Source organism: Choloepus didactylus, chromosome 7 (assembly GCF_015220235.1).
Source record: "Choloepus didactylus isolate mChoDid1 chromosome 7, mChoDid1.pri, whole genome shotgun sequence".
Taxonomy (NCBI): domain Eukaryota; kingdom Metazoa; phylum Chordata; class Mammalia; order Pilosa; family Megalonychidae; genus Choloepus; species Choloepus didactylus.
Genome location: NC_051313.1, coordinates 95,941,705 through 95,955,941, shown reverse-complemented (window position 1 = coordinate 95,955,941; position 14,237 = coordinate 95,941,705). Strand labels below are relative to the sequence as shown.

The following is a 14,237-nucleotide window of genomic DNA, read 5'->3' as shown; positions in this document are numbered from 1 at the left end:
GCTTTCTCCAAAATGTCTCTGGGCTTCTGTGTGTGTTTTTCTCTAGGGTTCTGGTTTTCAATGGATGTCTCCAAAATGTCTCTGCCTTTTATCCTCTCATAAGGGACTCCAGAGAAGGATTAAGACTCACCTTGAATGGGCTGGGTCACATCTCTATTGAAATAGCCTAACCACAAGGTCCCACCCACAATAGGTCTGCCCCACAAGAATGGATTAAAAGAACATGGCTTTTCTGGGGTACATAACAGCTCCAAGCCAGCACAGGGTACTAGTATGCTGGAGTAAGAAGAAGATGATGTGAAGTTTTCAAAATTAAATTATCGAATATTTTGGCATTCTATTCAATTGGCATCTGTTGATCTGTTGATGGCTGAAGAGCAATTCCAGCTTTTGGAGCTAGTGAAAGCAGGTTTTTAGCATATGAAACAATCAATGGTAAATAACTGGCAAAAAGAAAATCTCTTTCGCAACTTAGACTTAACAAAATATGCTTTTATTTTTTTCACTATATAGGGTTACTAATCACTGCATCATTTGGGTGGGAGGTGACAGCTCTGACAGGTTAATGACACCCCAGGCACATTCATATTAAGTTTCAGTGAATCAAAGTCATCAGTAGATACAGGTAGCAGTGCTGCACCTGTATAATTATGGATCCCGTTATTATGTAACCTCTGGATAAACCAGACGGGGGAGGACAGAGACAGGAGAAACTAGGTGTTCTTTCAGTAAAGAGCAACTGAATGAGATGGCAAAGCTTTTAAACATAGGGATATACTGAGAGACAATGAGATATGCCTGGCTGTGAAAGTATTGAAAAGTATGTTTGATTCGAGCTGATGTTTAGAGACCATCAAGGGTAACAGAAAGGAGAGAGGGTTGAGTGCCTAAAGCTTTTATGTGTTTTGTTACAGTTCCTTTGCTTTCACGAAAGGAAGCAACTTGGAAAGTGAAGACTAGCTTTTCACAAGTAGTTAATAAATATCACTGGTAACTGTAGTTATTTGTTTTATGAGCCATTTGTCCTTTGGTAAGTCCCATGAATTCCCTGTGTCTCAGTTACCTCATCTGTAAAATGTGGGTAATTACATCTTCCCTTTTGGTTGTTGTTGTGATTAAACAAACTAAGTATCTGAATCTGAACCATTTAGCTCAGTATTTGGCAATAGTAAGGGCTGAATAATTGTTGACTCTTGTCTTTTAAGTCCCCTCATCTGTTAAAAGTCCCAAATGCAGAGATTGGGGGCAGATATGGGTCAACATCATAGATGAGATGAACACAGTTCGTTAGAAAATAGCAATAGCTGGCTCCTAATTCATCTGAACTCAGCAAATATTTCTTGAGAATCTACTGCATACTGAGTACTGAGGGAATAAAAAGATGAATCAAAGATTGTTCATTAACTTCTGGGACTCGCAATTAAAAACTGAATAAAAATAAACACAGTCATATGGTCCATTGGGAAATATCCTGGGAAGTAAATGAACCGATTTTAAGCATGCGGTCAGTATTTGCAATAATTGACTAGTCAATGAAAATACAACACAGCCCTAATTATCTTACCTTTTCAATAATTATGTGTGGACTTTTCAGGAGTATTCATTAGCTCTACAGCGTTTCCTTCTTGGCACCTATGTTTTTTGCCTAGTTACTATTGCTTTTCTTTCCAAACTAGTTTGTGTGGCAGTGTGGAAGAACCACCATATGAGGACAGTAACCAACTACTTCATAGTCAACCTTTCTCTTGCCGATGTGCTCGTGACCATCACCTGCCTTCCAGCCACATTGGTCGTGGATATCACTGAGACCTGGTTCTTTGGACAGTCCCTCTGTAAAGTGATTCCTTACTTACAGGTAATTGTTCTTCACATGGGTTCACACACAAAACTACTGAAAAAAAAGTGTTTTCAATCATGGTCACATTTCTCTAGTAAACTAACTAGTAAGTTAAGGAAGAAATACACTTGCCAAAGGAATTGTCAACCTTAAGAAAAATAATAGTTGAGATTTTCTTGGAGAACAAATTATGTTCTGGGTACAAATAAAGCAACTGAAGTCCTTAAGTCACCAAGAGGTGCTGCACAAACCTTTTACTTCTATGGTCCCTAATTTTCCCATTGTGAAATAAGGAATTTTAGCAAATTGATAATTGATGCCTCTCCCAAGTGAACTAATTGAAGGAGGTCTGTTTTTATAAGTGATTTCATTTCATACTGGGAAATTCAAAGCCACGTGGTCAAATGCAGTACAGTGAAAAGGTTTTAGGGTGGATTCTGAAGTCAAACTAACAGATTTCACTGATTGTGTGAGATCTTACCAAATACAAATACATAAACTCTCTGTCATTAACTTATTTAAAAAGGATAGCAGTTTTTACAATAGCTATTTCATATGATTGTTGTGACAGTTTACTCAAATAATTTACATAAATCACTTGGCACCTCTGGAAGATAGTGATCTTATAAAAACGTAGTAGGTTCTCAGTAAACATGTCATTATCTTTTCATTATCATTAATAGGTGTTTTATTACTTCTTATGGAAAGCAGCCTTTGCACAACTAATCACCCTACTAGAAAGTGAAAACAAACATTTTTAGAGAGTAAATTTTATGATTGATTTTCCAGTAGCTCTTAAAGCTTTGAAGAAATGATTCCCAAGCCAGTAGCCACAGAATCAGGACCCAAAGAGACAGATTCCTTGTAGAAATTGGGGCGGCAATGTGGAGGGTTGCCACTTTCTCTACTTGTTTTCTCATGGCCATCCCTCACTCAGTCCTTAATTCATCCAACCACTCAGGTGGTGATAATAAGTCTGGAAGAGGGCACACAAAAGAGGCTCCAAATAACCAAAAATTGGGGGAGGCAACAAACATGACCTGTAGCAAATTGTTTTTGTTTTGAGAGAAACAGTACATTGGGCAACAGAAAAAAATATCCTCATAGAACCAAAATCTGTAAGAAATGTCTGTGGCAGTGTTTGCCTGGATACACAAGGGAAATGGTAAGTAGCAGAGAATTCTAATATTTTATCATCTCTGTAGTACTTCCAGCAAACTATTTCATTTTGCTTGGCTCCAGTAGTCACCTGGGGGAACTCTTGGGGATTCTCTTAAGTTTCAGATGACTCCAGTTGCCCAGAACCTTCAAATGACTGAGAACATTTCATGCTCTCTGTGACCCAGATGATTCCCTGGTGGGAATAGGATGAGGAAGGAGGGGACAGCACCCTGGGGTGCTTGGAGTCCTGTTGCAATGCATGGAGCTGCCTACTGTAGACTGGATTGGGTATACCAGTGACTCCTATAAGCCCCAGAGGACAGACTGGGAGCAGCCTGCAACACGTGAGTGATGTAGGGCATGGAGCTCCTCTCTTGACAGTTATTCATATGCTCCTACATAGAACACAACTCATTAACATGAACTACAATTAAAGGAACATCTTCATCCCCTGAGAGTATCTGTCTGCTTCTCTATAAATACTATCTATGCGATATTCCTCAGTTGATCTTCTTCATGGAGCAAAAAGAAAACCACTGATTAACCACAAGATCAGAGTCAGCTGGAAAGGACTAGAGTCATCCATTACCTCATTCAACATTACTTTTTAATGAAAAGTCATCAATGTGCAAAGAGATTGGTACACTGGCAAAACTAGGGTCTCCAAGTTTTCTTAGTATTTCTTACCCCTATTCCATGGAATTTTCCCATTTTGAAATAAGACTACCAATAGGCAATAAACCTACAATTTAAATTTGAGTAGTTTTTTTTCTCTAAGTTGATATTTCAAAATTGATGCCTTTTATCCCTGATATGATATTTATGTCCTGTTTGAATACAATATCATACAATGTCAAGTCAATTTTTCAGGGTGCTTAGTTGTATTATAGATCCTCTGGAAATCTACTAATTTTAAGATATGTGTTTTTTTCTTCTAAGTGCAATACAATACAACCTGTACATTTATGAGTGATGTACTGAAACAATTTGACACACTCTAAAAAATCTTTAAAATCTCACAACTGTAATAAAGCTTAGCTGAATAATTAAAATGACCCTTTTGCATCTCAAGTAATTCTATAAATTCAAGGCCATTAACATTTATTAGGCTAGTTGTTGAAAAATTATCATGTATTTCTTGGAAAATTATCATATATTTCATTTCACTTCCAACACTGACAGAAGCAGTTGGCTACTTCACAGTGATTTTTTTTTCAGTGCACAAGAGTCTCTGCATAGGACATGCCAGGAACAGAAGAAGAAAAGTCAACGGGGTGGTAGGTGCTGGGTGGTTGGACAGGCTCACTCACTCTCTCAGTCACACTTTTTCCCATTATCCAAACTTTAGTACTTTTCATTCAAATCTATGATTTAGCAAAGTTTCCATTTCTACTTGTCATGGGCCTCTGAAGTCCTTCCCCATCAGAAATGTTTCCAAATAGTAACCCTTCACAGTGTGGTCATAGTATAGGTGAAAGATCAAACACCTGAAAGCAGAAGAAAGTCCCCATCCTCTCACTCTGCTTCACCCATAACATTCATAGTCCACACTACAGTAATTTCTCAAATGATTCACTCTCATGCTGACTTGAATCTAAATAAAAAAAGGCACCTAGAAGTGTACTCCGAGAAGTGAAGAGCAGCAACAAACCTCTCCTTTATAATCCTTTGTGATAACATGCAATTTTATATCATCCCCAAATCTCATAAATTGGATGCTTATTGTATATTTATATGTATTATAAATCAGCAAATATAGTAGCCGAAACAGTGAGTGTTAAATCAATAATTGTCAAGGGTCCATCCATGGGTTCCACAGTTAGATTACCCTTGAAGCCTTTTCTCTCATTTGTCATGAGGAAGAGAGGGCACTGTGCCCTGGTTCATTGTTGGCACTGGATGTCATTCTTTCAAGCAAACTGATCTGAATTGATTATTACTATCTAATACTAGAGGAAAATACTAGAAATGATGTTCCAATTTGAACTATTCTATATCCATCCCATTCACCATGTATGACAAGTTTTCATGAATAGAAACCACTAAACTTTGATGAACATTACCCTTCTAATTGCTGGCGATGGTGAATCTAGCCCTGGCCCAACAGCTATGAAAAGTCGACTGTACAGACCTAGATTGCCACAGTTCTGTTCCCAGGTCAGTGATTGTCCTGAGGGTCCCTGGGTGCTTGGCTCTTCTGCAAGGCAGAAATGGAGGTGGGGGCATTGATTTGAGAAGGAGGGTTGAAGGCACTCCAAGGTAGCACCAGGATTCCCCCAGGAGTCATCAACTGACCTCATAAGGTGCAGCACTTTAAGATTACACTTAAAATAAAATTGGCCTTCAATAATTTGGCATAGCTTAAGCCTTTGCTTTCTATGACTATTTTTTATTATTCTGCACAGCACAGAAAAACATGTTTGGCCTAAAGCTGTAAAGTGGGTGAACCAATATTACACAGCTAGCTGGTGGAAGAAGAGAATACACGTATCTTCCTCATGCCTAACCCAGAGACCTTTCTTGTGTGCTGTGCTGGTTCTTAAATCTCTGTCACTCACATGCACTACAGCCAATGCATAAACAAGGAAAAATTATCCAACGCCCTGATATGAAAAACAGAGATACCTGCCCTTAGATTAGTACAACTTAGGATACAGAAAAAAGAGGAAGACAACTAGACCACATCCATTTCCTTAAAAGCTTGCCACTATTTATTGATTCAAAAAATATTTAAGTACTTTATTCATATCAAACACAGTGCTAGGTACTGAGGACACAGTTGTGAAACAAACAAACAAACAACAACAACAAAAAAACAGAAGCCATCCCTCCTGCTGTAAAGCTTTTTTCCAATAGAGGAGACAGAGAACATATAAGTAAATTAAACAAAATGGTTACACCCTGTGATAAGTGCTGAGAAGAAAATAAATAGGAACCCGTAATAAAAAAATTACAGGAAAGAGAAGGGGAGCTTGTATTAAAGGGTGGAATTGGAGAGGGATTTCAGAACCAAGGATTTATGCATTATAGGAGAGTACATGAAACAATATATAAACGGCATTCTAAGTCCAATGACCACATGGCTTTAGGCATGCTTAACATATTCCAAGTTAAAGATTCACCTATGATATCGCTAATTATGTAGAAATCTGGACAAGGTGGACCTATCTGATTTTCAGAGGCAAGTTGCTTATACCAGTATTGAGCAAACTGTGGCAAAAAAATCCATGTATAGAATTCTCTTTTGATATGGCTCATGCCTTCCTTTGTGTGGGACATGTTGGAAATGAACTGATGCATGTATTTGAAAACATGACTCGAGGTATCCATTATTCAAAAAAGCTAACTAAATGCAATTGCAACTAATTATGATAATATAAAATAAAGAGATGTCATATTATTCTCTATGAGAAAGTAAAAGAAAGTTTTCCAGTTCAGACTGAAAATGTTTTTATTTTTCTCATTTGAAACTATGATTTCCTCAAGCAATGAAAAAGTTGCAAGACAAAATAATGATAATAATTCTTCAAAGAATCCCAAATTAAAACGCTTGGCACAAAAAAGAGCTTGCAATGTTTTCACAGCACCTTTATAATGTTTAATATAAAACATGCATATTTTTCTAATACATTTCCAATATTAAAATTTTGTCTTTTTGGCACAACTTTCTTTAATAGAAAGCACTTGAATGAGTTACTTTTAGGCAACTTTGAATCTGGTTATCTGTTGTGACTATCTTTCTAATATGGTAAAAATATTGAGTGATCCATTTAAGACCCAGTGATTATCTTATATGACATTAATTTTTTCTCTAGACCGTGTCAGTCTCTGTGTCTGTCCTCACACTGAGCTGCATTGCCTTGGATCGATGGTATGCAATCTGTCACCCTCTGATGTTTAAGAGCACAGCTAAGCGGGCTAGGAACAGCATTGTCATCATCTGGATCGTCTCCTGCATTATAATGATTCCTCAGGCCATCGTCATGGAGTGTAGCACCATGCTTCCTGGCTTAGCCAATAAAACCACTCTCTTTACAGTGTGTGATGAGCGCTGGGGCGGTAAGTATATTATGGCCCACAAGCTTACATTTATATTACAGCTGCAATCTAAAAATGGGGTTAGCATAGCCACTGTAAAGCTAGCTTGTATATTTTATTGGCATTTGTTAACATCGTTTGCAAAACTTGAAACCCCAAACAATTTCTCAGAATAGCACCACCTTGCTGGGTCCTTTGGAAATGCCATGCACTATTTTCCAATTTCCATAATTTTTAGATAGGGAATGAAAGGAGGAGTTTATTCCATAATTCAGATTTGGTTATATTAGTTTTTCTTACATGCTTTAAAACAAGATTTTTTGTTGTTGTTGTTTTTTTTTAATGCTTTAAAACAGCCTAAAGATTTTCTTAAATGCTTTAAAACAAAAAGCAGTTACACAAATCCAGATATGTATTTTGGAATGATTCACATTTTTTAAGATGGTGTTACCTCATGTCAGGTTCCCTAATGGGCTTCAAATACAATGGGATCTTTCCTTTTAAATACCACATCCTGCCTGGGAACATAACTGGAGGTGGGTTTGTGCACCTGTGCTATGTCTGAGTCAAATTGTCTAAACTTGCTTTCTATGCTCATAATATATTAACTAGAGGAGTTTTACCATTAGGATGATTCTTATTTTATTTAAGATTATTTCAGTTATGAATCCTTTCTAGTTTTACATCTTGATATATATGCCATTGAAATTTAGACACACAGAAATTTGGAGGCCTTATGATCCTTTGCTCCCCAACTCTCTGCACCAGAGACATTGAGGTCCTTGTGTAAGTAAAAGTAAGAGCACGTCTATCAATGCCTGCTGATAGCACACATCTGGGCACAGCAAAGAGAGACAGAACAGTAAAATAACTCTGCATTGCAGCATAAAATGCATTAGGCACAAAATTATCACATGAAATCTGAGGAAAAGAATCTGGCCCCTTTCGGATAAGTATAAAACAATGGCTCATATTTGGGGAATTTGAACATTGGTAAGTGTTCATGTTTATTAGAAATATAATTGTAAAAGCAATATACCCCAAAGTGTGTTTATATATCTGTCATTTAAAAATTTTTGAATCTTTGAATTTATGAAAATTTCAACCTAGGTACTCTCATTGGAACATTGAAAGGAGAAAAAGTCAGTAACTCAAAAATTAGATATATGCTTTCATTATACTAAGTTAAAATTGAAAAGACACTGGGATTATTTCACATTCTTTCAAAAGACCTATTTCATGATTTGCTTTATCTACCACCAACACTAAATATCTCTCTTTTATTGAGATTTCCCTTTCCTTTCTAACATTACAATTCTTTTGCTGTTATTTTCATAGGCTCATCTTCAGTTTTTCACAATTTTCCCTATTAACAGTGCAGACAAAAACAAACTGAAAGGAAAATTTCAGAAATGGTAGGAATAGTTCTTATGTGCCCTAAGTCCCATTTTTTCAGTATAAACAGCATCTTGAGTGCTTAGGAAATGTCAGGCATTGTGCCAAACTGGAGAGAAATAGAGTTTGTCTGAGGGAACACATTCTATATAGTGGGGCTAAAAGGCAAATAAACAAATGTTTAAAATGTGATTAGTCTTTTAATACACTTATGTACAAAGTGCTAAGAACAGAATTGAGAGAAAAAACTTAATTTGAGCCATTTGAACAAAAGTTTACAGAGTTGCTGCTGATGTTTCAGCCAAGCATTAAAAGATGAGCAGGCGCTCGCCAGCAGAGAAGAGGGAAAAGGGATTCTCAGACAGCAAGAAAACCCAATTACATCACATCTTGAAAAAGAATGGAAGAGGGTCAGAACTTACAGTTGCTGGGATGTAGGAGCAGGTGGTCTACGGAATTGAGTTTGGGCTGGGAACAGATGGTGAAGTCTCTTGTACAATTCCTTTCCAATGAGTTATATTTGAAAAACAGCCTAAAGATCCCTTGGTCAGAATCCTTCAATTTATGTGGAAACTGAGCCTGGAGAAATTAAATTACTTGCTCAAGATTGTGAAGCAAAGAAGTACCTTTAAATCTAAAGGTCTGACTCAAAGAAATGGGATTCTTTAAGTTCATAAGATGATAATTAAATAAAATTCCTATTATTCAATATGTGTCAGTAGTAATTTCTATGAAGTATTTCGAGAATTACTTTCATTTATAAGTTTGTGGGCTGCTTTTATAAACTTTTTTTTTTTTTTACATTACCCTAAATGATCAAGTAGCAGTAACCTACATTAACAAAAAGATTGCAAATGTGTCTTTCCTGTCAGTTATTGTGAATTAAGTAAATAGCTACATTATTTTCTAATTACCTTTGGGCAATAAATATAAATACATAAACTTATTTCTACCTCCAGCATTTTATGATCTAGCTCTAACATGAACATTTTCTTTTTAAAAGGGCAATTATTGTTGAATACCTAACTATCTAAACTCAACCTTGAGAAGTCATTTAGAAAAACTCTCTGTAAGTGATTTTATAACAGCCCATAATTATTTTAAATGCTTACAATGGCTAAAATTAAGACGGTATTGAATTGAGTTGATCATCCACAAAATCAAACTTAATAAAAGCCAGAAAATTAGCTTTTCAAATATTAAATGGAATTTTTAATCTGTTAATGACCACAAGAATAATATAAAATATTCAAAGCAAGGTATTGTCGCTTTGCTTATTAAAAATTTGGTTTATTATAATGATATTTACATAGCATGAAGTCTGTTAATATAGGCTGTTTATGAGTCCATGTCCAATTTAAAAGTCTAAAATTTAGGCAAATATGTTATAGTCATAAACTAAAAACACCATCAGAAATTATATCTTATAATGTTAACACTAAAATTCAAACATCTTTAAAGGTTGAATACCATTTAGCCCAATTTTTAAAAATTTATTGTAAAATGTCTTCTATTTGAGATTATTTCAGTAACTGTATTTTTTTAATCTTTTTCCTAAGTTAAATCAATAATGTAATTATGAAAGTAAATGGATAACCTCTCTGAGTTTTAGTTTGTGCATCTGCAAAATAATACCTGCTTCACTGGATTGATTTGATTACTAAATATGATAAAGTATATAAAATCCCCCTCACAACTCTTGATACATAATAAACACTCAATTAGTGTTTCCTCCCTTTCCCCAAATTAGGCATTCTACACTGGCCTTTGTCATCCTTTTAATCAATAATTCTCTCTATCATCCCAACCCCTGTGCCTGGCTTTCAATTGTAAGTTCTTTAAGGGCTGAACCTGGGACTTGTTCACCAGAGAACTTTCAGTGCCTTGCACAATGCCGGGAACAAAGCTGACATTCAATAACTAAATGGACAAATAAATATTTGTTGAATGAAAAAAGTAAACTATTATAATTGTCCTATATCCAATATTACAGTGGGAAAATAGTCAGCAGAGTGGTCAGTTGATCCACATCTATCAAATCACTTTGGGGAGAGTCTAGCAAATGCTGTTCCACTCATGGTGCCAAATAACTCAGAGCCCTGTTTTACTGAAAGTATAACCAGAAACACATAACAGATTATGGATAAATGATTTTTATATTCCTTGTTTCCTACAGCTTCTTTAAAAAAGGACCATAAGCAGTAACTTCTGACAGGCACATCAACACCAAAGAATACATAAAAGATAAAAATTTGTTAATATTTATTCTGATCTTTAAAACTTGCATGCATATATGTTCAGTTTGCTTCAGTCACATTAACCCAAACATAAAATTTTCTAAATTTTCCAGAATTATTTGAATACTCTCTTCATTGCTTGGTTTTTAAGCACATAGTTTCATGGAGACAGATTCTATTGGAAGGAAAGTAACTCTCTTTTTGCACACTCGTTAATTAAAACTATAAATGTCTCACTATTCATTCGTCGGACATGTTTAATGAACATATACTGTTTGTAAAATATTGTGCTGGGCATTGAGGGTACACGATCTTGGATCCTAGTGCCAAGTTGTTCTTTGATGGTCTGAAAAATAAATAATGGTCCCCAATTTTACATCAAAATAATTATGGCATGTGGCCTTTTACAAGGTTTTGAAAATGCATAAATATGTGTGTATGTGTATTGATAGGAACATAAAAATACATTTATAAGGGAGAGGACAATAAAATGGAGAGAAGCTTTACTAAACCTGTAAACTTTGGAAGGACAGTTCAAATTGAATATTTGGGAGATTATATATATTTTTTGTCTGCACTCAATCTCCAGTAAGTGTAGCATTTTAGATAATTAAATTAACATGTTGGCTGAATATGTGCCTTAGCTCATTTGAGGGAAATTGATTTTTGCCTAATATATGACATTACTGTTTAATCTTTGAGGTCAAAGACAAAATAAAAATGCACATTTTCTCCTTATTTGTTGGTTTGATATACATGTAAGATTTTATTTGGGTTATTCCTATTCATCAGATTTTTAAATGATTGTCAATCTTTAAAGTACATTTTCCTAATTTAGATAATGCTTAAGTGGAACAAATTTCGTGTGTCTACATTCTAGGTTACATGTAAATGTCTTAAAATATATTGAGGCTGTTATTCATCAAGTACAGATATTTTTCAAAGATAGTATCTATTACAATATAAAATTTCAGGGGCATATTTATCTGGGTTTTCAATTAGCTTAGACTCTAAGCATGAAATCAGAAATTTAAGACTATCATGTTTCCCCAATTATCTATAATAATCTCTTTATTAAAACAATCTATCCTAGCCTGCAAGCATAATTTTTTGATCAACCTTTTTTTCTGTGTGGATGTTCATTATTATAATATGCATTTACCAGTCCATTACATATTTTTCCAAGTATTTATAAAGATACTAACTGCAGAGTGAGCTTTCTCTCCCATCTATTGAAAACAGCAAACAGTTATCACAGTGATAGTATCCATAGCTGCAACTTGAAAAAAAATAAGTTACATATCAAATCTACCTTCCTCCACTCACTCATTTTAGTCTGACACAGACATTAGGGCTTCACAGGTATCTAAGCTTCAAAAGTATATTTTTATATGGGAAGCTCATGTGACACCTTCTTCAAAACAAATAAAAGTTCAAAGCCACTTAGGTGCCTGGGAAGTGCTGAGGTCACCTTCCAATTCCTTTGAAACTGGTCCACCAAATGTTTCACAGGCTGTTGCACTTCAAAGAGAAAGGTCGGTTTGTTGTTTCTCCAGTCAGCCTGCTTGTAATCTATCGCTTTTTGTGTAACTGGCCTGTTTTACAGGATAAACTTGAAAGGAAGTTAGAGATTGATGAGCTAGGTAAGTGCCACCTGGGCAAGAGAGAGACTAGAAATGACACCTCAGATTCCTCTCTTAGACCTCCGAGTAGCAAATGCTCCCTGCTGCCCCCTCTTAAGATTACAGAGAAGCAAAGTATCTACCAGAGAGAGAACACAGTTATAGAAGGAAGAATAAGGAGAGTATTAAACTTGCAGTCTCTGGTGGACAAAGCTATGGAATCAAGACTTTGGAGGATATTGAAATTCTATAAGAGCTAAGTGAATGGATGCTCAATGAATGTTACCTATTACTATAGTCATCATCATAATTATTTTTGGTTAATAGCAATTGCAAATTGCCTTTAACACAAATTTGATCATGTAATCATGACTTCATGCTTGAACATGTCCTTCCTGAAGTAATGAAAAGAATAAAATATATAGGGCTGATAGCATTCTCCCACAATAACAGAAGAAACCAACTCCATTGCCAATGATATCAAAGTCAAAATAAGGTTTGTGATATTTAGATTGAAATAAACCCTTTATTTTGTTAACATTCAGTTGGAATGATATCAGGTTATTGGATTTAATGCCCATGGAATCCAAGGAGGATACATTCTGTTTCCTTCTTAACACCAAATTAAAAGTAGCTGGGCCACTCGTATATATTCACATATCTCTATAAGGAAAATGTCCTTTAAAGCATTCTTTAAAAATCCGTAATTAATATATTTTAGAAAAACTAAGAAATTATATTAAGCCACCATGCCATTAAATAATTGACTAATTTGTTCTTTAATAAATGTCTATTTTGTGCTAGATATCACCTGCATACATAGGATTAATGATAAAAAAGAACTAGCTACAACCCGAGAAGTACTTTTGCCTAAAATGTAAGAAGGTGTTTTTTTTTTTTTTAATACTCATGTTGGAATGAAAATTAACTGCAAAAATCCCTAATAACATCATTTTTAATTAAAAAGACATGCATACAAATATATACACACATACATTCTACATTTAAAGAGGAATTTCGGCTATCATCTAGTACGTCAACAAAATGAATCATTATCCACTGTATTTATTTGTATTTATTTTTCCAACATTTTTCTACTTGGAGATACAACTGGAAATAGTTTCCCTTTTTTCAGGGAACTTGTATTCGAATGTGAAATCAATTGAGTTTATACTCTGTTCTCATTTTAACAAAAGCTTTAGTAATTAGGTTTTGACTGAGTCATGACCCTTCTTGTAAATGTGAATATAGGGTGACCCAAATTAATTTTTATTAATTAACTAGATGTAATCAAGACAAAAAGGACCTTTTGATAAATGAACACTTGACCGTGGATTGACTGTGATAACACAAACTAAGAAATGGCTATTTTTTATTCTTTTTCTACTCTGAGTACATTAAACTAAATTAGGACTTCACATTTGGTATATGTTTACACATATGCTGAATAAATGTGAGTTTAGCATTGTAATTATTTTTTTCCTTTTGTGTGTGTAATGAGCTAATTAAATCACAGAGAAGGTAAATATGTACTTTAAAGGAAAGGTATCGACAGATGATGTGTAAAAAAAAATCCGTGAATTGTAATATAAGATTTTATTAGTGTGATTTTCATTCTAGGTGAAATTTACCCCAAGATGTACCACATCTGTTTCTTTCTGGTGACATACATGGCACCACTTTGTCTTATGGTGTTGGCCTATCTGCAAATATTTCGTAAATTGTGGTGCCGGCAGGTATGTAATTTCAAATATTTTGCTGGTATTTTCTTTAGTATATATACTTAAAAACAAAATTGAAGGATGTAGTGAATCATTGCTTAGCAAAATATTGTGTGTTCTTCTAAAATAAAGGAGGCACTGGCCATGGAAATATGTCTAGGAATTTTTTTGAATAATATTTAAGGAATGTATTTTATGAACTGCCTTACTGGCTTAAATTTTAAAC

At 34.9% G+C, this 14,237-nt stretch overlaps 1 protein-coding gene across 1 annotated transcript in view; it reads left to right on the top strand.

Annotated features, from left to right (window-relative positions):
* HCRTR2 (hypocretin receptor 2) overlaps positions 1–14,237 on the top strand; it is a 104,192-nt gene that overhangs the window by 69,410 nt on the left and 20,545 nt on the right. The window contains exons 2-4 of the mRNA XM_037844008.1: positions 1,677–1,855; positions 6,814–7,057; positions 13,911–14,026. Coding sequence (XP_037699936.1) covers positions 1,677–1,855; positions 6,814–7,057; positions 13,911–14,026 — 539 coding nt within the window. The remainder of the gene's footprint in view (positions 1–1,676; positions 1,856–6,813; positions 7,058–13,910; positions 14,027–14,237) is intronic.